Source organism: Salmo trutta, chromosome 6, assembly GCF_901001165.1.
Source record: "Salmo trutta chromosome 6, fSalTru1.1, whole genome shotgun sequence".
Taxonomy (NCBI): Eukaryota; Metazoa; Chordata; class Actinopteri; order Salmoniformes; family Salmonidae; genus Salmo; species Salmo trutta.
The window spans coordinates 16378814-16404452 of NC_042962.1; the positions used below are offsets into that span (position 1 = coordinate 16378814).

The following is a 25639-nucleotide window of genomic DNA, read 5'->3' on the forward strand; positions in this document are numbered from 1 at the left end:
TTGGCTCAAAAACATTAAGAAGGAAAGAAATTCCACAAATGAACTTAAGAAGGGACACCTGTTAATTTAAATTAATTCCAGGTGACTACCTCATGAAGCTCGTTGAGAGAATACCAAGAGTGTGCAAAGCTGTCAAGGCAAAGGGTGGCTACTTTAAAAAATATGTTTGGATTTGTTTAATACTTTTTTGTATACTACATCATTCAATATGTGTTATTTCCTAGTATTGACGTCTTCACTAGTATTCTACAACGTAGAAAATAGTAAAAATAAACAAAACCCATTGAATGCGTAGGTGTGTCCAAACTTTTGGTTTGGTACTGTGTACTGTATGTATATATCATTGCAGTAATGTATAAGCATTTCTTTGTCTTTTTCAGGTGCAATTCTCAGTAAACTCTACAAAATTCCAGGTTTGTGGTTTTGATATTAATCTTTTCAGGCCCATTAAGGTCCAACCTAGATTGTTCTTCTGAGAGTTGTTCATTCAGTTGTATGTCAGAGATGATCAGTTCTATATAATTGAAAGATAACTTATATAATTGAAAGATTTGAACGACACTTATTGATGGTGGTTGAAAGTACGTGCGCAGCATCGCAGTGCTTGAGGCTTCACTACAGACCTGAGTTCGATTCCGGGCTGTGTCGCAGCCGGCCACGACCGGGAGACCCATGAGGCGGTGCAAAATTGGCCCAGTGTCGTCTGAGTTAGGGGAGGGTTTGGCTGGCAGGGATGTCCTTGTCCCATCACGCTCTAGCGACTCCTGTGGCGGGCCGGGCGCATGTGCGCTGACACGGTCGCCAGTTGTACTGTCTTTCCTCCGACACATTGGTGTGGCTGGCTTTCGGATAAAGCGAGCAGTGTGTCAAGAAGCAGTGTGGCTTGGCAGGGTTGTGTTTCGGAGGATTCATGGCTCTCGACCTTCGCCTCTCCCGTGTCCGTACAGGAGTTTCAGCGATGGCACAAGACTGTAACTACCAATTGGATACCGCGAAATTGGGGAGAAAGAGTTGTTTTTTTTATAAAATACGCACATCAACGTAATTTATTTCATTGCCTAAAGAGCTGGAGGGAAAGGATGTGGAGGACCTCTTCACAGCGGTTCTTAGTCCCAGCACCAGCCAGCCTCCACAGCTGTCTCACCCTGGGGCCAATGGACCTGGAGCCATGGCCCTTCCAAACCCAGGTACCACCACCACCCCAAGCCTCTTGGAGAATTGTATTTGGTCACATTTTTATCTAATCTACTATTGACTGTAAAATGAATGTGTAGCCATGGGCATTTATTGATTGAGGATCACATTGATTTATATGCATGTCATGTTCACATAATCAACAGGACATGAGGATGTACACGTGAGTATACCAAACATTAGGAACACCTTCTTAATATTGAGTTGCATCCACCCATTTGGCCCTCAGAACAGCCTGAATTTGTTAGGGCATGGACTCCACAAGGTGTCAAAAGTGTTCTACAGAGATGCTGACCCATTTTGAATCTAATGCTTCCCACAGTTGTCAAGTTGGCTGGATGTCCTTTGGGTGGTGGACCGTTCTTGAGTGTTCAAATGCACTTAAATATTTTGTCTTGCCCATTTCACCCTCTGAATGGCACACATGCACAATCCATGCCTCAATTGTTTCAAGGCTTAAAAATATTTTTTTAACCTGTCTCCACCTCTTAATATACACTGACTGACGTGGATTTAACAAGTGACATCAATAAGAGATCATAGCTTTCACCTGGTCAGTTTGTCTTGAAAAGATTAGGTGTTCTTGATGTTTTGTATAATCAATGTATGTATGGAACTACTTATCTGACATTCTCTATGCTCTCTGTTGCAGGCGACGGTGGGATGTTCCCCCGGATGCCAATGATAAACGGCATGATGGGGCCCAACCCCCATTTTCCTCCAACTCCCATGATGCCCGGCGGCACAGGCCCCGGCAACTTCTCGCCCATCCACAGAATGCCTTTCCAAGAGAATATGAGGTAAGAGCTGGCATAGCAGGAAGCTGTTGTACCCATCCGGCGTATTACTAGAGCATTGCTTTCACCTTTAAAGACAACTGCTGGAAGGCAATCAATTGGATGCTGTTTTATTTTTTAACTTACCTATTGAGTCTTCTTGACTATGTTTTCCTCCATTGTTTGGACTTCATTGTAGTTCGCTTTTTAAAAAAAAAAAATCCTCTGAGGTCTGCTCACTTGTTAGCGTTAATATCTCCATCAATGAATAGGATGTATTTTTTATACTAAAGCCCAAACTACATTTGCCTCAAGGTGATCCACATTGTAAGTGACATAGAAAGTGCCAGTATAATAATAATGTGTCTCTAGAATGCCCTTCAAGCCAATCAGAAACAAGTATCCAACAATGCAATGGTATAAGTCAATATAATGTGTAACCAGAGAGCTCCTTCCAGGGACAAGAAGTTTAGCCAGATGGGGGGTGAAGTAGTGATTCCATGGAGCGCGCCCGTCCCCGGCCCCCTTCCGGAGGGAGAGACAGACACCATGTCCAACGCGCAGAGAAGCACGCTCAAGTGGGAGAAGGAGGAGACTCTGGGCGAGATGGCCACTGTGGCCCCAGTCCTTTACACCAACGTCAACTTCCCCAACCTCCTAGGGGAGTTCCCAGGTTGGTACAGAAGTTTTGGTTCTTTAAAATTCTTGTGTGAATTATCGAAATGTTATTTTTTTTTATTATTAAAAATAATGAGCTCGGAAGTTGTCGCACCCATTTAAAAGATTGTATGGATATTGTGAAAACGAGACTAGAAAAGGTACTCTACTTGGCCATATTGCATGCGTGTCCTAGCGCTGTACGTTTTAGCTAATCTTTTTTCTATCTCAGACTGGGCTATGAGAGTGAAACAAATCGCAAAATTATGGAGGAAAGCCAGTTCCCAGGACAGGGCTCCATATGTGGTAAGTTTGTTTACATCCATGCTGGACTATGATTCAATGCATTTATTTTAATCAGCATTTGGTTTTCCTGATTGCTGAATAGAAGTTTGTATAAACCTGTAGACAAAATCCATACATTGAAGAAATAATGGCAAATCTTTTCCAAAACTTCCAACGAAAACAGCCGTAGTACCAATCAAAAATGAATTATTTCTACTTCACCAGAACAACTTTGTTATTGACTTACTCCACAAACCAGATTTGAGATTTTGATTGAATGGGGCCCTATGTTTATTGGACTGATGAATGAAAGGAAAGTAGCCAATCTCTGACGAAATGTTCAAGAGGCCATTAGGGAGAAGGATGGTATTTGTTTGTATTGTTCTGTTCATCTGTTTTCTGATGGCATTATAAACCTAAGGGCTCTCTCTCACTCTCTCTCACTCTCTCTTATCTTTGTTCTGTTTAAATGTTGTGCCTAGTAAGTTTTCCAACTTTACAGATAGTTATTTGAGGGTTTTTCAGGACAGTTAGATTTTCTCCATGATGACATTACATTCAACGATGCTCTGCATGTCAATTTCTTTGTTGTTGATGAGATTGGGTGATTGTAGATGGTTTCTTTACCTTATGTTTTCCCCAAGACATTCAGATTTTTTTTATATACACAACTGTTCAAAAGTTTGGGGTCACTTAGAAATGTTCTTGTTTTTGAAAGAAAAGCCAAAAAAATGGTCCATTAAAATAACATCAAATTGATCAAAAATACAGTGTAGACATTTTTCATGTTGTAAATGACATTTGTAGCTGGAAACGGCAGATTTTTAATGGAATATCTACATAGGCGTACAGAGGCCCATTATCAGCAACCATCACTCCTGTGTTCCAATGGCACGTTGTGCTAGCTAATCCAGTTTATCATTTTAAAAGGCTAATTGATCATTAGAAAACCCTTTTGTAATTATGCTAGCACAGCTGAAAACTGTAGTGCTGATTAAAGAAGTAATAAAACTGGCCTTCCTTAGACTAGTTGTTCTATTGTGTTATTGACTGTACGCTTGTTTATTCCATATGTAACTGTGTGTTGTTTGTGTCGCACTGCTTTGCTTTATCTTGGCCAGGTCACAGTTATAAATGAGGACTTGTTCTCAACTAGCTTACCTGGTTAAATAAAGGTGAAATAAAATAAATAAATAAAACATGTCATGGAACACAGGAGTGATGGTTGCTGATAATGAGTCTCTGAACGCCTATGTAGATATTCCATTAAAATTAGCAACAATAGTCATTTACAACATGAACAATGTCTACACTGTATTTCTGATCAATTTTTGGTTATTTTAATGGACAAAAAAACCGTGCTTTTCTTTCAAAAACAAGGACATTTCTAAGTGACCCCAAACTTTTGAACGGTAGTGCATATGCAGTGTATATATACAGTACCAGTCAAAAAGGTTTAGACACCTACTCATTCAAGGGTTTTTCTTTGTTTTTACTATTTTCTACATTGTAGAATAATAGTGAATACATCAAAACTATGACATAACACATGAAATCATGTAGTAACCCAAAACGTGTTAAACAAATATATCAAAATATATTTAATATTTTAGATTCTTCAAAGTAGCCACCCTTTGCCTTCATGACAGCTTTGCCTACTCTTTGCATTCTCTCAACCAGCTTCACCTGGATTGCTTTTCCAATAGTCATGAAGGAGTTCCCACATATGCTGATTACTTGTTGACTGCTTTTCCACTCTGCAGTCCAACTTGTCCCAAACCATCTCAATTGGGTTGAGGTTGGGTGATTGTGGAGGCCAGATCATCTGATGCAGCACTCCATCACTCTCCTTATTGGTCAAATAGCCCTTACACAGCCTAGAGGTGTGTTTGTTCATTGTCCTGTTGAAAAACAAATGATAGTCCCACTGTCTGCAAACCAGATGAGATGGTGTATCGCTGCAGAATGCTGTGGTAGCCATACTGGTTAATTGTGCGTTGAATTCTAAGTAAAGCACTGACAGTGTCACCAGCAAAGCATCCCCACACATCACACCACCTCCTCCATGCTTCATGGTGGAAACCACACATGCAGAGATCATCCGTTCACCTACTCTGCATCTCACAAAGACACGGCGGTTGGAACCAAAAATGTCAAATTTGTACTCATCAGACCAAAAGACAGATTTCCACTGGTCTAATGTCTGTTGCTTGTGTTTCTTGGCCCAAGCAAGTCTCTTCTTATTATTGGTGTCCTTAAGTAGGGGTTTATTTGCAGCAATTCGACCACGAAGGCCTGATTCACGCAGTCTCCTCTGAACAGTTAATGTTGAGATATGTCTGTTACTTGAACTCTGTGAAGCATTTATTTGGACTGCAATTTCTGAGGTTGGTAACTAATGAACTTATCCTCTGCAGCAGAGGTAACTCTGGGTCTTCCTTTCCTGTGGCGGTCCTCATGAGAGCCAGTTTCATCATAGCGCTTGATGTTTTTTGTGACTATTTCAGCTGTTCTTGCCATAGTATGGACTAAGCCCTATTTGGTAAAAGACCATCTTCTGTATTACACCCCTACACAACTGATTGGCTCCAATTCATTAAGAAGGAACGAACTTCCACAAATTCACTTTTAACAAGGCAAACCTGTTAATTGAAATGCATTCTAGGTGACTACCTCATGAAGCTGGTTGAGAGAATGCCAAGAGTGTGCAAAGCTGTCATCAAGGCAAAAGGTGGCTACATTGAAGAATCTCAAATATTAAATATATTTCGATTTGTTTAACACTTTTTTGGTTACTACATGATTCCATATGTGTTATCATAGTTTTGATGTTTTCACTATTATTCTACAATGTTGAAAATAGTAAAAATAAAGAAAACCCCTTGAATGAGTAGGTGTCCATAGTTTGACTGGTACTGTATGTGTAACCATCTGTAATAATTAGCTTTATCATGGGTCAAGTGATTGACCACTTGGAAAAATTACAAAATTGACCCTTTCTTCCAGCAAAAGGCACGCGATAACCGGGCAGCGCTGCGCATTAACAAAGTTCAGATGTCCAACGATACGCTGAAGCGACACCAGAATCCTCACCAGCAGCCGTTGACTGACCCCTTTGACCCCAATAGTGTCCCCATGGATGCTGAGCTGCTCTTCAAAGATGCTCTCAAGCCCAAGGAGTCTGAGCACGAGCAGGAGTGGAAGTTCAGACAGGTAAGAGTACCTTTAGGGTTAAAGTGTGCTGGAAATGGGGGGGTATGAAGCATGGGTGCACTGTAAAGCAGGGTTTCTCAACCACTTTTCTAGGAGTTGTTGTGGATTTGTTTTTCCTTAATTTGTTTTATGTAAATGTTTTTTGTTTAAATTGGATGCAAGATTGTGGGGCAATTGCATGCATGCCTTTTATAAAATTAGGAAGTTATTTGTTTCATGGCAGCAAAATGGTATAAGTGGGATTTTATTCCTGCCTGTTGAGAAACCCTGGTGTAAGAGAGCAGTGTGCGTTTATTTGTGTGTACATGTATTTTATGACACCATAATACACCACCATAACAATCAAAGTACCGCATGTCAGGGGAATTGTGAGTGGAAGCAAGGTGGTGAGATTGAACATAACATAACTTGGGGGGCATGAAACATAATTTTTATATTTAACTTTATATATGTGCATGGTTGAGTGAGTCATTTTTAAACAATACATTTGGCGTTCTCATACAGTCTACTAATTCTTAATTTGCATTGAAAAGGGAGAGTTAAATCAGATGTGGGGACCGCTTAAGACGCAGCAGGAAAAGGTCCCAAAAAGCAAAGCCATAAAATCAACAAATAAAGACGTCCTTTTTGGACATTCCAACCAGGCAACTATAGCTGCAGGAGGTGGAAAAATGTCTCTGGTAAGATTCCCAAGGCAAGGCACTGTTCTGGTTTTCGTCTGCCGAGAACCAATAAAGCAAAATTTACGAGGTGTAAGAAAAGCAAAATGTAAAGTGGAGTTGTAGGGAGAAAAGCTTGGTTAACTGGTAAAATCTGTCCTTTGCCCTGAAAACACAGTAACAGCCTCCAGAAGCTTTTTTTCATGACCATATTACATACACCCTCACATTGTTCCCTCTTGCATGGCTTAACAACACACGCTAGACCCACTCATATTGAAAAAGTATTAACTTTGTTGTGAGTGAGGGAAAGAGAGCATTCTTAGCACCATGTCATCATAAAATTTCAAATTCAACACTTTCAAAAAGGCTTCATTCACTGAAGTGCCTCCCCTCCCCTGCTTTTCTTGTTTCCATGGCAGCAAATGAGACAAAAGAGCAAGCAGCAGGCGAAGATCGAAGCTACTCAAAAGCTGGAGCAGGTTAAAAATGAGCAGCAACAACTCCAGCAGCAGCAACAACAACAGCTGTTTAGCAGTCAGTCATGTGGAGATACAACACCTAATAGTGGGAACCAGAGCCCCATGACACCTCAGCCCAGCAATGGTGGAAAGTCTGGAAACTCATCCCCTCTGCAGCCAATAGTGTCTAAGGATGGCTTCGCTAGATCCCAACTCCCAGTCACGCCCACCTCCGGGTCACAGGATGACGTGTTCCTCAGACCACAGCTCCTACCTTCGTCGTCGAGGACACCCACCCAGGAGACCTCGTACCCGCAGCAGGGACCATCCTCCGAGCCCCAGTCACCACAGATGTTCTCCCCGAGTTCCTCCTCAGGCTCCCGGCCATCCTCACCTTGGGACCCCTACGCCAAAATTGTGGGCACCCCGAGACCGCCTCCTGTGGATGGCGGATCCACCACGCCCCAGCAGAACTCTCTGTCAGAGATGCAGGAAAGGGGAGGGAGGCCTTCCCCGGCACACGAGTCCTTTGGCTCGCCCACGTCTGGTAATGCTGACCCTTATGCTAAGATGCCAGATACCCCCAGGCCACCTGACCCATTTGTTAAACCCATGGGACCCGCCAGGGTGGGCCCTTCAGGACTCGTTGAGCAGCAGCAAAAGCAGCAGGTCAAGCACATGATGAGCCCTCCCTCTGGAGGTGAGGCTTTTGCCAGAATAGGGGGCCACCGAGCTGAGGTCTACCAGCGCATGTCTCACAACCGCATGATTCTCTCGGACCCCTACTCCAGGCCCTTGCTCACTCCCATCCCCGGTAGCAACGAGTCGGGCTCTGTGCCAGTGTTCAAAGCCCCCATGCCTCCCCAGCAGTCCCAGCAAGAGCCCTACGGTGGCCCTATGCCTGGGGGACTTAGACGAGGGCCATCTAATGGCTTTCCCCAAGGACCACAGCCCGACCCCTATGTCCAGCAGCCCCTCACCCTCCGTCCGCCCATGGGGGAAGGGTTCCCCAACGAGCCCAGGATGATGCGCCAACCCCAGGAGGGCCATTTCTCTCAACCCGTGCCAATGATGAGACACCCTCACAGAAACTCATACGCCCAAGCACCATCCACCCCGAGACCAGATTATTCCCAGCAGATGCCTGACCCTTACGTCCAACCTCCAGGCACCCCCAGACCTCACTCTGATGGCCATGCCCAACCTCCCGGCACCCCAAGGCCACACTCAGATCCTTCATACCTGCAGACGCCACCTAGCCTTCATCTAGACCAGTTTCCCCAGCAGCACCCAGCCAATCGCAGACAGTCTCCATCTCACTCCATTGATCCTTATGCCTCCATGCCAGGTACCCCCAGACCAGCCCCAGGGGATAGATTTCCCAAATCCCCTGCTAGTCAAAGGAACATGGACCCCTATGCCCAACAACCCGGTACCCATCGGCCCTCCAATGCCATTCTATACGTACAGCCCCCTGGAACCCCAAGACCACTCCTCACCGACCCTTATTCCCAAGCTTCAGGGACGCCCCGGCCAGGAGCTGGTCCTGACGCCTTCAATCGACTAGGCTCCAGACCGATACCCATGTCCCAACTCCCAGCTGACCCCTTCTCCCACCAGTCTCCGGGCAGGATGCAGGACACGTTTGCCCATCCAAGTGCCCCAGGCTCTCAGATATCTAAGCACCCGGAAATGTCGGACGAAACTTTCTCTCTGCCGCAGTCGAATCATCACGGTGGTCAAACGCCGATTCACGACCCCTTTGAACAGGGTCCAATGACACCTTGTGTTCAAGCTTCAGAAAGGCCAGCCCATGATATCCCCCAGTTGAGCAGCAACACTGTTGCTGCTCAGAACAGCATGCAGCCACACCTGGGAGACACCGAGGAGAAGCTCAGACAGGTATTTGCATTTAGTAGAGACGCAATGACACTATCACATGGATAACACTTGAATTGTCATAAAGCCTTCTTCTGTTTGCACAGTTATTAGCAGGTGATTAGTCATTCCCAAGCCAATATGACAGTGCACGTCAGTGCAACATGAAATAATTGGTTCTTCTCTGTAAGGACCCCTAAAATACAAATTAATTAATAGCTGGATTTATTTGTTGATGCAGGATTTATTTGTTACTTGCTAATGTGTACCTTGCTCCCCCCCGGGCAGCGCCAGAGACTGCGCCAGCTAATCCTGAGGCAGCAGCAACAGAAGACGGCCATCCGACAAGAGAAGGGACTACTACAGGAAGCTGGTGGAGCTACTGGTGCGGTGACACCCCGTCACTGGTCACAAGAAGATCCCACCCCGCAGAGCCACATGTTTGGCAGACCACCACCCCCTTACCCAGGACCCATGAGGGGTGGCCCCCAAGTTCCCGGGGGTCAAAGGTTCCCTGGTACCTTCCTAGGGGACCAGCGAGGACCCTTCCCCAACGAGGGCCAGTTTGCCATACCGCACTTCCCCAGGGACATGGGCAACATGGGCTTGAGGCCTCAAGGAATGAGGTTAGTCAAGATTGACAGCATAGGTATACATAAACTCTGGCCCTTGACACTTTATTTTTTTATGGACAAGGCCTTTACCACATTTAAATGCAGCTGTATATTTTCATAATGCAACACATTTGTGGTGGATGAGGTGAGTTTCCCCCTACTATGTAAAGCGTTTTGAGTACCTCATTTGGTAGGAAGACGCTCTATATATCAAATCCAATCCATTATAATTGTCTTAAAGATTGTGTTGCTCCTCTTGAAACGATTCAGTTAATGAAATTATGTTAAACATGCATTGTGGAATGAAGTGGCATTTTTGAAGTGCTACTCACTGTGTAATCTTCCTTATTTGTGTGTAGGGAGCAATCAGCAGCAATCTGTGACATTGTGTTCTGCCTTGTTCATGGATTAGCATTTGACAATGTGTTTTTCATCTTTTCTTCTCTCAGGTTTGGATTTCCCTCCGGCCAGGAGCAACATTTCCTCAGGCCCCCTCAGCAGATGCCTGGCGGGCCCATGGTCGAAAACATTCCTCCCCAGATGAGAAGGTCCCCCTCGGTGGACTTTTCCAGGGGGGGCAATCCCCAGATGGGACTCCCCCAGGACTTCCCTCCACGGGGCCTTACCGTCCAGCAGCACAATATCATGGGTCAGCCGTTCATCGAGCTCCGCCACAGGGCCCCTGAGAACAGGATGAAGATCCCCTTTGGGCATGGACCTCCCGACGTCATGGACCCCTCCAACCAAACCCAGAGACCACCCCAGTGCTTCATGGGAGGCCAGGAGATTGGCTTCGCCAGGAACCAGGGACCCAGAACGATGGATCCCATGATGGGCAGACCTTCCCAGGGATCGGTTGGCCAAATGCAGATGTTGGTTAATATGGAGAACCTGCACCAGCAGCAGACTGAAGTGCAGGTGACCACTGAACAACAACAGCATCCTCCACTGAATAGGTCCCTCAGCCACCCTGTCACTAGTGAGTCACTCAATGCAGAGCCATCTGGTATGCTCTTGCCTGGGTCTAGCACCGGTCAAACGGAGGAGACTCAGATACCCAGTGGAGATGGAATCGACGAAAACCTGGACGCTGACGACTCTGCAGTGAAGGACCTCGAAGACGTGGAGGTCAAAGACCTGGTCGACCTGAACCTGAACCTCGACCCGGATGATGGCAAAGACCTGGACCTGGGACCCAATGACCTGCACCTCGACGCCTTCCTCATGTCTGGGAAGTTTGACCTCATCGCCTACACAGATCCTGAGCTCAACCTAGATGACAAGAAAGACATGTTCAGTGAAGATCTCGACCTGGGTGACCCCATGGAGGAACACCAACAGGGAGAGACCTCTGACCTCCAGAAAGCCCTGTCGGAAAAGAGGAACGCCAGCGGAGACTTCGCAGCCACCTCGTCCCAGTCCGTAGGGAAATCCGTGCACGGCCAAATCAGACAGGAGGCCAACAAATCGAAAGAGACCTTGGACATAGTCAAAATAGAGGAGACAATCAAAACAGAGGTCAAAGATGGACACATGCAAAACCAGGACCAGCCACTCTGCAGTGGCCGGATGAATGACAACAGAACCATGACTAACCAAGGGGCCACAGGGCTGTATGAGCAGCCTGGACAGACTGTCTCGGCTCCGGTCCTCTCCAACCTTCTGGTCAAAGAGAAACTGGAAAACACTGGGTTAGGCCCAAACGGCTCTCCTCATCAAGGGAACATAGCTTCCCAACTGAACCAGGCCACTGGGCTACACCCAAACACAGGCATGCAACATGCCCAAGACAACAACAGGCTCAATCCCAGCGTGGCTATGGGACATCGGGTGAACCCTGAATTGGTTCAGAGCAGGCTTTCAATGGGAAACCCAAACCACATCCTAGGGGGGAACCACTGCTTCGGGGCCTCAGCAAACCAGCAGGTGGAGCTAAACCTAGCCATGGTGGGAGCCAGTCAGCAGCCCACTACCCATGGCCTGAACCCCCAGGGCCAGCAGGGCTCCTCGCTGGGGCAGGCCGGTCCACAAAACAGGCCTCTGCTGCTGGACGAGCAGCCCCTCCTACTGCAGGACCTGCTGGACCAGGAGAGGCAAGAGCAGCAGCAGCAGAGGCAGATGCAGGCCATGATCCGACAGCGCTCCAGCGACTCCTTCTTCCCCAACATAGGTAAGGACAATGAGCTTCAGATAGACGTGACTGCTGTTTTGGTGATCCGTTTAATTGAGTCACACACATTACCCCTCTACATGTAGTTATTTCCAGAGTGTAGTCAGAACAGTCCTCTGGGGGTTTTGCAGTCATTTTGCATAATCATCCTTTTTGGTAGATATGTGGAATATGAAGCCATTTTCGTTTGAGACAAATGCTTTTTTATATATTTCAAAGCAAAAAAAAGAACGTTCCCCACATGTAATTGAGGAACAGAATGTTGGACATAATTTTTCTTGACTAAGAGACACTTTTGGGAGTCTTACTTCACCAGCGTTCCATACATAATTTAGATGTGGCACTCGTGACGGGTGAATTCTTTTAAAATGGCTTAGAAAGAGGTCAGACCTTAAAGGAGAAGTTATTTTTTACAACCAAATCTCTATTCCTGATCTAAATGGCATGTTATAGACACCTTTTTTGTGACTTCACTTATTTTTGAGAAACTTACCCCAAACAGCAAATCACTTCTTCGTTGAATATTATGGGGGCCCTGAAAAACATTAACAATTGCTCCAAGAACACCCAAATACTATAAAGCTCTCAGTATATTGATGCAGGTCTTTAGATGCTGTACACATGAAATTGTGTCATTCCGAACTTTATCCATTACGTTATATTCCATTTCCCCCATACTACACAACGAGATGTTAAGTTTTTCAAAAACAAGTGAAATCACAAAAAAGGTATATGGACCCTTCTATAACATGCCATTTACATCAGAAATAGATATTTGGTTGTAAAAACTTCTCCTTTTAAAAGGAGGTCAAATAATGCCTTTTATTGCATTATTCGGAGTGGCATCACAGGAGACCCCTCGAAGCAGTTCTATGGGCAACATGCTGGCATGTACTACTCTTCTAGCTAGACGTCTTCTGCTGTTTAAGTGGAAGGATTGGTTTCCTCCTACTTTTAACCATTGAATAAAGGAAGTTATGCAACATCTCAAGCTAAAGAAAATACGCTACTTCGTTAGGGGATCTGCAATTCCATTTTATAATATCTGGTAACCTTTCCTATCCTTTGTAGAAGACATGGATCCAACTAATTTCACAACTCCATTAACCAACCCAAATTCGAATTTGTATCCTTATTATTACTCTTTTTAAATTATTATAAAACAGTTTTTTTTAATAGTATCTTTGTATTCTTTTACTATTTGCTTATATTACTCATTGTATATCATGTCTGGTTTTGGGGTGGGGTTCTGTTAGAGCATGGAGGGGTTGGGGTGGGTTTTATTTAGTAGGGGATCCATGTGTGTTCTGTTAGAGCATGGAGGGGTTGGGGTGGGTTTTATTTAGTAGGGGATCCATGTGTGTTCTGTTAGAGCATGGAGGGGTTGGGGTGGGTTTTATTTAGTAGGGGATCCATGTGTGTTCTGTTAGAGCATAGGGGGGTGGGTTTTATTTAGTAGGGGATCCATGTGTGTTCTGTTAGAGCATGGAGGGGTTGGGGTGGGTTTTATTTAGTAGGGGATCCATGTGTGTTCTGTTAGAGCATAGGGGGGTGGGTTTGATTTGGTAGGGTATCTGTGTGTGATCTGCCCTCTACCTGTTCGTTATCTGTAGAATCATAAAAAATGGCAAATAAAAAACACGGAAAGGAAATCAACTACAATTAAGGGGACTTGTCAAAAAAATTGCTGATACTTTTTAGTTTTGTTTTCTTATTTAGCAGATTTCGATGCCGTCACGGACCCGATCATGAAGGCTAAGATGGTAGCCCTGAAGGGAATCAATAAAGTCATGGCTCAGAACAACATGGGAATGCCCTCAATTGTCATTAACAGGTAAGGCAAAAGCTTCCCCAATGCTAGCTTTGAGTTCTTGTGCTAGGTAATGTTATTAAATTGAAAGGGTAAAAAATTATTTAATGTTCCCTAAAGCAATGATCCTCTCAGAATTCAGCATACGCCAGGAGCCCATGGACCAGATGTTGCTGCCACTCTGCCTCCACATGTGTTTGGACAGGTAAGCATCGTGAATCAACCACTGTTTGTCTGTCCATCAGTCCGCCTGCCATATGTTTCATATATTATGCTAGAAAAAAAGGCCACATTATCGTTTGTTAATTGTCTTCGCAGGACGGGAAGTTGGCTCCACAGATGGCGAGACCGAACCCCCCAAATTTTGGACCTGGATTTGTCAGTGAGTGGACAACCCAAAGTTTTTCTATTTGCATTTGATTATGACATCCTCATTCATTTTAACCAAATTATTAATCATAGACCCATTTGGTCTCTTCAGTATTTCATTTGTTGACGACCATATCCAATCCAAGGTCTATTCGATTTCATTTGTATGTCTTTTGGATTTATGTATACAGTTTTGTCTCCCGTCTCTCAGACGATGGCAAGAGGAAGCAGTACGAGGAGTGGCTCAAGGAGACCCAACAGCTCCTGCAGATGCAGCAGAAGTTTCTGGAAGACCAGATTGGGGCCCACAGGAAATCCAAGAAGGCCCTGTCAGCCAAACAGCGGACGGCCAAGAAGGCTGGCCGTGAGTTCCCTAAGGAGGACGTCGAGCAGCTGAAGCATGTGACAGAGCAGCAGAGTGTGGTGCAGAAACAGTTGGAGCAGGTAGCTAACTAAATGTAGCAAGGGTTCATTGCAGGCATTCTATGTTGAGGTTTATGAAAAGATTGGGATTTGAGTTATTTCTTTAGTCTCTTGATTCTACATCTTTACATGGCATTATCTGTAACATAATTGGAAAATCCTGAGACCTTAAATAATGTGAAGATGTGAGGTTGTACATGCTGTGTCTATATAGAGCTGTCATTTACCTTGGAGAGGTGGATGAGAGAAAGATCTCATATCTTAAGCCACTTGAAACATTTTGTATTTGAATTATTAGGATCCCAATCATCCGACGCCAATGGCAACAACTGTCTTACTGGGGTCCGACACATAACTAAAAAGACATTACAGACAAAAGACTTTACAATTTACATACATTTAAAAACATGAACATGTAGTGTGTCTGAATATTTCTGAATGCCCTGTACATGACAGTACATACACACAACAATTAGGTCACATGGGGGAGAGGTGTTGTGCCGTGAGGAGTTGCTTTATTTGTTTTTTAAACGATGTTTGCTGTTCACTTGCACTATATAAGATGGAAGGGAGTTCCATGCACTCATGGCTCTGTACAGTTGAAGTTGGAAGTTTACATACACCTTAGCCAAATACATTTAAACTTATTTTTTCACAATTCCTGACATTTAATCCTAGTAAAAATTCCCTGACTTAGGTCAGTTAGGATCACCACTTTATTTTAAGAATGTGAAATGTCAGAGTAATAGTAGAGAGAATTATTTATTTCAGCTTTTATTTCTTTCATCACATTCCCAGTGGGTCAGAAGTTTACATACACTCAGTTAGTATTTGGTAGCATTGCCTTTAAATTGTTTAACTTGGGTCAAACGTTTCGGGTAGCCTTCCACAAGCTTCCCACAATAAGTTGGGTGAATTCGCACATACTTTTTCAGTTCTGCCCACAAATCCTATATAGGATTTAGGTCAGGGCTTTGTGATGGCCACTCCAATACCTTGACTTTGTTGTCCTTAAGCCATTTTGCCACAACTTTGGAAGTATGCTTGGGGTCATTGTCCATTTGGAAGACCCATTTGCGACCAAGCTTTAACTTCCTGACTGATGTCTTGAGATGTTGCTTCACTATATCATCATAATTTTCTTTCCTCATGATGCCATTTATTTGGTGAAGTGCACCAGTCCCTCCTGAAGCAAAGCACCCCCACAACATGATGCTGCCATCCCCGTGCTTCACGTTTGGGGTGGTGTTCTTTGGCTTGCAAGCCTCCCCCTTTTTCCTCCAAACATAACAATGGTCATTATGGCCAAACAGTTCTATTTTTGTTTCATCAGACCAGAGGACATTTCTCCAAAAAGTACGATCTTTGTCCCATGTGCAGTTGCAAACCGTAGTCTGGCTTTTTCATGGTGGTTTTAGAGCAGTGGCTTCTTCCTTGCTGAGCGGCCTTTCAGGTTATGTTTATATAGGACTAATTTTACTGTGGATATAGATACTTTTGTACCTGTTTCCTCCAGCATCTTCACAAGGTCCTTTGCTGTTGTTCTGGGATTGATTTGCACTTTTCGCACCAAAGTACGTTCATCTCTAGGAGACAGAACGCGTTTTCTTCCTAAGCGGTATGACGGCTGCGTGGTCCCATGGTGTTTATACTTGTGTACTATTGTTTGTACAGATGAACGTGGTACCTTCAGGTGTTTGGAAATTGCCCCCAAGGATGAACCAGACTTGTAGAGGTCTACAATTTTTTTTCTGAGGTCTTGGCTGATTTCTTTTGAGTTTCCTATGATGTCAAGCAAAGAGGCGGTGCGTTTGAAGGTAGGCCTTGAAATACATCCACAGGTACACCTCCAATAATGTCAATTAGCCTATCAGAAGCTTCTAAAGCCATGACATCATTTTCTGGAATATTCCGAGCTGTTTAATGGCACAGTCAACTTAGTGTATGTGAACTTCTGACCCAATGGAATTGTGATACAGTGAATTATAAGGGGAATAATTTGTCTGTAAACAATTGTTGGAAAAATTACTTGTGTCATGCACAAAGTAGATGTCCTAACTGACTTGCCAAAACAATAGCTTGTTAACAAGAAATTTGTGGAGTGGTTGAAAAACAAGTTTTAATGACTCCAACCTAAGTGTATGTAAACTTCCGGCTTCAACTGTATTTTTGAATTTGTTCTGGACCTGGGGACTGTGAAAAGACCCCTGGTGGTATGTCTGGTGGGGAAGGTGTGTGTAAGATGACTATGCAAACAATTTGGAATTTCCAAACCATCTTTCCTCAACAGTCTTTACTCAACTCTTAGCCAAGAGAGACTGACATGCATAGTATTAATATTAGCCCTATGATTACAATGAAGAGCAAGATGTGCCACTCTGTTCTGGGCCAGCTTAACTAGGTAATTTTTTGCAGCACTTGACCATATATTTGGACAATAATCAAGATAAGATAACTAAACCCTGCAGGACTTGCTTTGTAAATAGATTCTCTCCATCTTTGAGGGCTTAATTTAGGGTTTTCCTCTGGCCTGTTTGTCTTTAGCTCCCACATCCTGTTGGATTCCATCTTGTCGATTTTCTCTTGAAATTAAACTCTTGATGTTGGCTCAGTTATCAACTCTTTGCTTTGAATTCCTGTCCCCTCAATTTTGACAATCTTAACTTGTTTGTGACCCTCCTCAGCAACACACACAGCACACAAACTTCATTGCTGAAAAACAGCTGCTACTTTAAAATAACTGTTTGGTTTCTTGAGAATCAAGGGAAACATTGAGCCTGAAAACAAACCTTTTGACCTTTTCTTATCAAAAATGGCGCCTTTGCTAATTATTTCCAACTTCCGTGACCTTTTCAATGTGGCGAGGTGCGAGACAAACACCACAGGAGAACAAAGGCATGATTTTTTCTGTGAAGTTAACACACATCCTCCACTCAGTCAATATTTTCACAAGTTTTTTTTAAAGAGGTTTTACTATGATTACGCTATTTACCTGGTATTTACTTCGTAATGGTTCAATCTGATTTCTTGTGGATTCATGGAAACATTTACTGTATCGATACGCATTATCTGGTTCCAGGTAGTTGCCAATTTTACGGAGGTATTTTGAATAAGTAACAGGAAATAGCATTTGATCACTGTTCTTTCTGTGATTGTCAGGTAAATACCAGTTGTAATTGGACTGTAAAAGCAGTGCCTAAAAATGTCTCTCAATACCATCTTGCACTGTGAAGAATTGGGTGGGATAACATTCAGTCTGCTCACATTTCTCTTATTATTTTTTTTCCTCTTTTGTGTTATTTCTCTCTGGTAGATTCGGAAACAGCAGAAAGACCATGCAGAGCTGATAGAGGAGTACCGTGTCAAGCAGCAACAGCTAAGTCTACAGGCTCCTATGATGCCAGGGATGCCAGCTCATGCTGCCCCTATGATGCCCAGGGGGCCCCCTTTGGGCCAGCCCATGATGACAATGCAGCCCCACCCCAGCCAACCTAACCTTGCCCGCATGCCCAATGTGCCAGGCTGGCACCCTGGGGGAGCCCCAGGACCGATGGGAGGCCCGGGTCCAAGAATTCCAGCTCATATGCCCCCTGCCAGCCCTGCCCAGTTACCACCCCAGACCCAACTACCGCCTCAGCCTCAATCGGCCTCAATGGTGCCCGGAGTAAAAGCCACACCTGCAGGCAAAGGAGCAGGAACCCAGGGAGCAAGCGGTGGTGGTGGTGGCAGCAATAGCCTCGCTGTGAAATTTGATGACAACAATCCATTCAGCGAGGGCTTCCAGGAGCGCGAGAGGCGGGACCGCATGAGGGAGCAGCAGGAGAGACAGCGGGTTCAGCTGATGCAGGAGGTAGACAGGCACCGGGCCATGCAGCAGCGGCTGGAGATGGAGCAGCAAGGCCTGGGTATGGGTCCCGCTGGGCTCCCACACGGCTCCGGAGCGACTAACCCCAGTGGGGATAGCCTGGCCCACATGCCATTCTACAATACTGATCTGCCCCAAGACTTCATGCAGCCCTCTAGACCTCAACAACAAGCACCACCACAGCAGGGGCAGCTAGGGCCCATGTACCCCCAGCAGGGCAACGGGGCCTTCATGCTGGGAGACGAGCGCAGGCCTATGCCCAAGACTGGGGCTTTTGGTGGTCCCGAGATGGGTCCCAATTTCCGTCCCAAAAACCCCATGCTGCAGGGGCTCAACTTCCCCTCGGGACAGCCCCGTCCCGCCAGATTCGGAGGCCCTGAGATGATGCCCCAGGGTGGGGGCCGAGGCGAGGGACAGGGACCACCGTTCGGAATGGACTCATCCACCCCCCTGCCTCCCAACTACCCCGGCTCAGGCCAGTCCTTGATCCAGCTCTACTCCAACATCATCCCAGAGGAGAAGGTCAAGAAGAAGAGGAACAGGAAGAAGAAGAGAGACTCGGTCGATGACACAGACTCTGTCATGACCCCGTCCACTCCCCACTCAGACCGCTGCTCCCCGCTGACACCCTCCCGCGGGTCTGACACCTCATCCACCCGGAGCCTCAGCATTCCCGGTGAGCAGGATCTGTCCGATCTTTTCCTCCCAGTGGGGTCCTCTGGTTTGGCCCCCTCCACAGAACTGGAGAGGCAGCTCTCAGGCAGCAGCTTAGCCCAGGGTGGCTGCTCCAGCATGGGCTCTGAGAATGACCGGGCCCCCCTGTTTGACAAAACCCTCCAAATCAAGTTGGAGAGCATAGAGACTGAGTGCAGAAGGGACGAGGCGGCCAACGAGGGGTCTGCCATGCAGCACGTTCCCCGAGCCGGCGGGACAGTAAAGGTGGAGGAGGGAAGCGAGGGGGGGTTTTCTTCGCCCCTCCACGGTGCCAAAGGTGGCGACACAGGGAACGAGCTGCTTAAGCACCTGTTGAAGAACAAGAGCACACCCCCACCGGTCGCCAATGCCAACCAGACCCTTCCCACACAGCAGATGTCCTGTGACAAACTGCGCTCAGAGCAGGAGGACTCATCAGACCGCAAAGCTACTGCCAGGCCGGCCTCCACCGCCAACAACATGGTGAGAAGGGAAAGACCACAGTCACTATAGTATAGCATAGGTTACTGCATGTTCTATCTGAAATCGAAATATTGGGGTACAAAATTGGCTAAGCAATTGCTATACAGTACTACATTCCTAATGAAAACTCTTTGTTGTGTAATAGTAGCTCACCAACCTTGTCTCGTTGTAATTTCCCAGACTCCCCGGCGCAGTCAGCTTACAGGAAGCACCGAGCTCCTAGAACCCTCGGTGCCGGAGCAGGGCAAGAGGAAGCAGCAACGCAACAAACTGATGCATAAAAACGGGGTGGAGAAACCACCATCGCGCTACAAGAGGAGGAAGAAGGAGGAAGAGGAGAAGCAGATTGGTTATTCCAGTACTGACACTCTGATGACCCAGCTCAAACAGGTACAGGTCATAGTAGTCAGCCACCGAACAGTGTTGAATGAATGTGTTGATTGGCTGATTGGTCTGGTCATGTTCCCAGTCCTGAAACATAAAAACGAGTTTTATTTTGTACATATTTCCATATATGGCATTAAATATTTCACGTGTGTGGTGTCGCTATGTGCAGATTAGCACTCAGGCTGCTGATTTTATAGATAAAAGTGTATCATTCTCTGCAGTTGCTTAGGTACAAATGTGGGTGTTTATTTTGCTATTTTCTGTTAGCACACCTCATAAATCACTCATCTTAATGTGGAATGAAATGGTCTGTGGATTTTTTTAAAGAATCACTCGACATTTGTGGAAGGCATAAACCGAATACTAATGATAAAAGAAAGAAATTGTCATTCAAATTATGACGAGATATACCATGGGTTATGCAGTGGTGAACCTTTCACAGGGGCACAATGAAATGTTTGCCAAAAAAATCCCAAGGCTGCAATTCCCAAGGCATACACTTTTGATAACCATATAACATTAGGTTAAAATTACTTCAGTTTTTACACCCCCAAAAAATGTCATTAATTACAGTCAAATGTTTTCATTCAATTTCTAGAACTAGTTTTGATCCTGTTCAGTGCTTACCTCGAAATATAAGCAGTGAGAAAGCCTTTAAAATACAGTACCACGTACAGCGTGCCTTCTGCTCTCACTAACCCTCCTTCCTCTCTTCCTCCACCCCCACAGCAGCTTTCCCTGCTGCCCCTGATAGAGCCCCTGATGGGGGTCAACTTTGCTCACTTTCCCCCCTTCGGCAGCGGGCCGCTGAACGGGGAGAACAATCTGTCAGGATCCTTTGGCAGCGCTTCGCTGGGCGGCGTGTCAGACTACTACTCCCAGCTCATCTACAAGGTGAGGAGAGATCACTAGTGTATGCACATCCATCCTATTCCCAGGTGGAGTGTAGAAAAAAGTATAGGATAGGAAAAGGAAAATTTTTCCTAGAAAATAAAATGGATAGCCGCACATTGTTGAATGCTCCTGTATACCAAAACAAATTTCCCTAGTTGGATCCAGTTACAAAGTTGTGTGGTTTGCCATTTTGTAGCAGAACAACTTGAGCAACCCACCTACCCCTCCAGCATCACTCCCTCCCACGCCGCCCCCCGTGGCGAGGCAGAAGATGGTCAACGGGTTCGCCACGGCCGAGGAGCTTACCAGGAAAGCTGCCGTCTTGGGTGGCCATGATGGTAAAGTGGGACTCAACATCTTCTGTGCCTCTGTCTCACTTCTTTGGAGATGTAATGCTGTAGTAATATTATAGCTAATATTAAAGAGTGATCTAAAATGTATTCTATATCAAAGAATCCCTACTGGGATTGCAATGGAAAAAGACACATTTCTAAGGTCTGAAAATAAAAGGAACAATAAATGTTTTACTTTCTCCCTATAGGCCTGAAAGCCAAGCAGCTACCTGCAGCGTTCCGGACAGAAAAAGACCTGCTGGCCCATGCCATCACCCAGGGGCCCAAGACGGTGGACGTCCCTGCCTCGCTCCCCACACCACCCCATAACAACCAGGAGGAACTCAGGTGAGCCTTTGAAGGACTTGCAAATCCACATTTCAATGGGAATTTTGCTTCTGAACGGAGAGTGGAGTATTAAACAGACTTATACCCTTCTGCACTACTGAGCTGAGCCAAGCTGTGCTGCCCGGGCCTGGTTACGTGAAGGAGCCCAGTAGTTGAACTAGTTTCCCTGATTCTGTGTACATCCCAGGAGCCAGGACCACTGTGCGGACAGGGACACCCCTGATAGCTTCGTCCCCTCCTCGTCCCCCGAGAGTGTGGTCGGTGTGGAGATCAGCCGCTACCCCGACTTGTCAAATGTCAAGGAGGAGCCCCCCTCCCCTTGCTCCTCCCCTGTAATTCCCATGCTGCCTAGCGCCAGCGGGAAAGGTAAGAATCACACATACACAACTTTCACTCCTGACTGAACAAGGGCTACAAAAATCGAATCCAATTTTATTCATCAGGTGTGAGCTAACAGTGACATGCTTAATTACAGGCCCTCCCAGTAATCCAGAGAGAAAGAAAATAGAGAAATAATAGATACACAATGAGTAACGATAACTTGGCTATATATATATACTGAACAAAAATATAAACGCAACAAGTCTGGTTGACATTCTTGCAGTCAACATGCCAATTGCATACTCCCTCAAAACTTGAGACATCTGTGGCATTGTGTTATGTTACAAAACTGCACATTTTCATGACCCTTTTATTATCCCCTGCACAAGGTACACCTGTGTAATGATCATGCTTTTTAATCAGCTTCTTGATATGGATTATCTTGGCAAAGAAGAAATGCTCACTAACAGGGATGTAAACAAATGTGTGCACAAAATTGGAGAGAAATAAGCTTTTTGTGCATATGGAACATTTTTGGGATCTTTTATTTAATCAGTGTACAAGGGGTACCAGTACAGAGTCACTGTGCCAGGGTACGAGGTAATTGAGGAAAATATGTACCTATAACTAGGAATAAAGTGACAGATCGTAAACACTACCAGCAGTGTATGTGATGAGTCGGTTAAATAGCTTCCCAGACTATTTGCATTAACTACTTATCAGTCTTATGGCTTGGTGGTAGAAGTTGTTCAGGGTCCTGTTGGTTCCAGACTTGTTGCATCAGTACCACTGGTCGTGCGGTAGCAGAGAGAACAGTCTATGACTTGGGTGTCTTTGACAATTTTTAGGGCCTTCCTCTGACACCGCCTGGTATAGAGGTCCTAGATGATAGGGAGCTCGGCCCCAGGAATTTACTGGCCTGTATGCACTACCCTCTGTAGTGGTTGGATGTCAAGCAATTATCATACCAAGCGGTGATTGACTGTCAAGATGCTCTCAGTGGTGCAGCTGTAGAATTTTGAGGATCTGAGAGCCCATGCCAAATCTTTTTTGCCTCTTGGGGGGGGGGGGGAAGAGGTGTTGTCATGCCCTCTTCACGACTGTGTTGGCGTGTTTGGACCATGATAGGTCCTTAGTGATGTGGACACTGAAGAACTTGAAGCTCTCGACCCTCTCCACTACAGCTCTGTGTGCTCGGTCCCCCATTTCTTGTAGTCCACGATTAGCTCCTTTGTCTTGCTGACGTTGAGGGAGAGGTTGTTGTCCTGGTACCACACTGCCAGGTCTTTGAACTCTCTATAGGCTGTCTCATTGTCGTCAGCAAACTTAATGATGGTGTTGGAGTTGTGCGCGGCCACGCAGGAACAGGGAATACAGGAAGGGACTAAGCACGCACCCGAGGTCTCCCAGTGTTATTTTATAGTTATGCTGAGTCATAACAAGTTTTTCTTGTTGGTAAATATCTTTAATAATCATTCCCAGGCCAGTGTTGTACAAGCATCATTTGTGTTAGTTCCTCTATAATATTAGATTGTCTGGTTGTTTCCCTCAGGGACTGAGATTAAGCGAGAGGTCAAGACTGAACCCTCAAGCTCCTTTTTCGGGTCCCAGTTCAGACAGGCTCCCTCCTGCTCCAAAGCTGGCCTAGTATCCATTGCTATCACCTTGAATCCGGTCGCAGCGGAGGTGAGTGGTTAAATACAACTGTAAACAACCCATTTTGACGACTATAGTTGATCTGATCTTAGACACTAAATGGCAGTAGACATTCTGAAAACATACATACAGTTGAAGTCGGAAGTTTACATACACTTAGGTTGGAGTCATTAAAACTCGTTTTTCAACCACTCCACAAATTTCTTGTTAACAAAGTATAGTTTTGGCAAGTCGGTTAGGACATCTACTTTATACATGACACAAGTAGCTTTTCCAACAATTGTTTACAGACAGATTATTTGACTTATAATTCACTGTATCACAATTCCAGTCAGAAGTTTACATACACTAAGTTGACTGTGCCTTTAAACAGCTTGGAAAATTCCAGAAAATGATGTCATGGCTTTAGAAGCTTCTGATAGGCTAATTGACATCATTTGAGTCAATTGGAGGTGTACCTGTGGATGTATTTCAAGGCCTACCTTCAAGCTCAGTGCCTCTTTACTTGACATCATGGGAAAATCAAAAGAAATCAGCCAAGACCTCAGAAGAATAATTGTAGATCTCTACAAGTCTGGTTCATCCTTGGGAGCAATTTCCAAACGACAGAAGGTACCACGTTCATCTGTACAAACAATAGCACACAAGTATAAACACCATGGGACCACTCAGCCGTCATACCGCTCAGGAAGGAGACGCATTCTGTCTCCTAGAGATGAACGTACTTTGTGCAAAAAGTGCAAATCAATCCCAGAACAACAGCAAAGGACCTTGTGAAGATGCTGGAGGAAACAGGTACAAAAGTATCTATATCCACAGTAAAACGAGTCCTATATCGACATAACCTGAAAGGCCGCTCAGCAAGGAAGAAGCCACTGCTCCAAAACCGCCATAAAAAAGCAACACTACGGTTTGCAACTGCACATGGGGACAAACATCACACTTTTTGCAGAAATGTCCTCTGGTCTGAGGAAACAAAAATATAATTGTTTGGCCATAATGACCATCGTTATGTTTGGAGGAAAAAGGGGGATGCTTGCAAGCCGAAGAACACCATCCCAACTGTAAAGCACGGAGGTGGCAGCATCATGTTGTGGGGGTGCTTTGCTGCAGGAGGGACCGGTGCACCTAACAAAATAGATGCCTTCATGAGGGAGGAAAATTGTGGATATTTTAAAGTAACATCTCAAGACATCAGTCAGGAAGTTAAAGCTTCCTGACTTATTGTGGGAAGCTTGTGGAAGGCTACCCGAAACGTTTGACCCAAGTTAAACAATTTAAAGGCAATGCTACCAAATACTAGTTGAGTGTATGTAAACTTCTGACCCACTGGGAATGTGATGAAAGAAATAAAAGCTGAAATAAATCACTCTACTATTATTCTGACATTTCACATTCTTAAAATAGTGGTGATCCTAACTGACCTAAAACAGGGCATTTTTACTAGGATTAAATGTCAGGAATTGTGAAAAACTGAGTTTAAATGTATTTGGCTAAGGTGTATGTAAACTTCCAACTTCAACTGTACATTTAAATAAACTACCGGGTAACCAAGCCAGACCATATGCAAGATAGACAAAATGGGTTGTCTCGCATAAGGCTGTTTGTATTGGCCGTCACTGGCTATGAACTTATTTGACCCCCCCCCTGACCCTTTCTGGACCTGTAGAACATCCCTGGCATGGTGGCTGCGGTGGCCAACCTGCTGTGTGTGAACATCCCCGTTAGCTATGAGGTGAGCCGCGGCCCCGAGCGTAGCTCCCTGGCCCTGCTGGCTGGAGTCAAGGTGCCTCAGACGCAGGGTGTGGACCCCCACCACGCGGCCATGTTCCCCCAGCAGCCCCCCGCCATGAGGTTCCTGAGACCCCCCGGACCGCCCACCCATCCTGGAATTAGCCAGCAGCCACCTACCAGCGCTGGTCAGTACACACCAGTAATGCAACTTTAAACTACTGATAGTGATGGGAGAAATAGGTGTTTCTGGCCCACAGAGCTAGTTAAATCGTGGTGGAACCATACCTTTAAGTTAGCACTTTCTTTTACTGATTTTCCTATTACGTTCCATACAAACAATTGTCTGTTTCGAAAAGATTTTGAACAAAGAGCTAGGCATGGAAACACTAGTCTGTGTGTGAGCCAGAGCTCTCTGAT

At 45.3% G+C, this 25639-nt stretch overlaps 1 protein-coding gene across 1 annotated transcript in view; it reads left to right on the forward strand.

The window, feature by feature from the left end:
- Positions 1 to 25639, forward strand: part of LOC115195273 (histone-lysine N-methyltransferase 2C) — a 225697-nt gene that overhangs the window by 187844 nt on the left and 12214 nt on the right. Inside the window, exons 30-51 of the mRNA XM_029755045.1 lie at positions 381 to 413; positions 1065 to 1187; positions 1847 to 1994; positions 2429 to 2643; positions 2860 to 2933; positions 5919 to 6125; positions 6659 to 6805; positions 7207 to 9147; positions 9412 to 9749; positions 10187 to 11907; positions 13627 to 13741; positions 13838 to 13922; positions 14036 to 14099; positions 14298 to 14530; positions 17823 to 19550; positions 19731 to 19940; positions 20667 to 20831; positions 21028 to 21169; positions 21373 to 21511; positions 21699 to 21877; positions 23385 to 23518; positions 25158 to 25407. Coding sequence (XP_029610905.1) covers positions 381 to 413; positions 1065 to 1187; positions 1847 to 1994; positions 2429 to 2643; positions 2860 to 2933; positions 5919 to 6125; positions 6659 to 6805; positions 7207 to 9147; positions 9412 to 9749; positions 10187 to 11907; positions 13627 to 13741; positions 13838 to 13922; positions 14036 to 14099; positions 14298 to 14530; positions 17823 to 19550; positions 19731 to 19940; positions 20667 to 20831; positions 21028 to 21169; positions 21373 to 21511; positions 21699 to 21877; positions 23385 to 23518; positions 25158 to 25407 — 8391 coding nt within the window. The remainder of the gene's footprint in view (positions 1 to 380; positions 414 to 1064; positions 1188 to 1846; positions 1995 to 2428; positions 2644 to 2859; positions 2934 to 5918; positions 6126 to 6658; positions 6806 to 7206; positions 9148 to 9411; positions 9750 to 10186; positions 11908 to 13626; positions 13742 to 13837; positions 13923 to 14035; positions 14100 to 14297; positions 14531 to 17822; positions 19551 to 19730; positions 19941 to 20666; positions 20832 to 21027; positions 21170 to 21372; positions 21512 to 21698; positions 21878 to 23384; positions 23519 to 25157; positions 25408 to 25639) is intronic.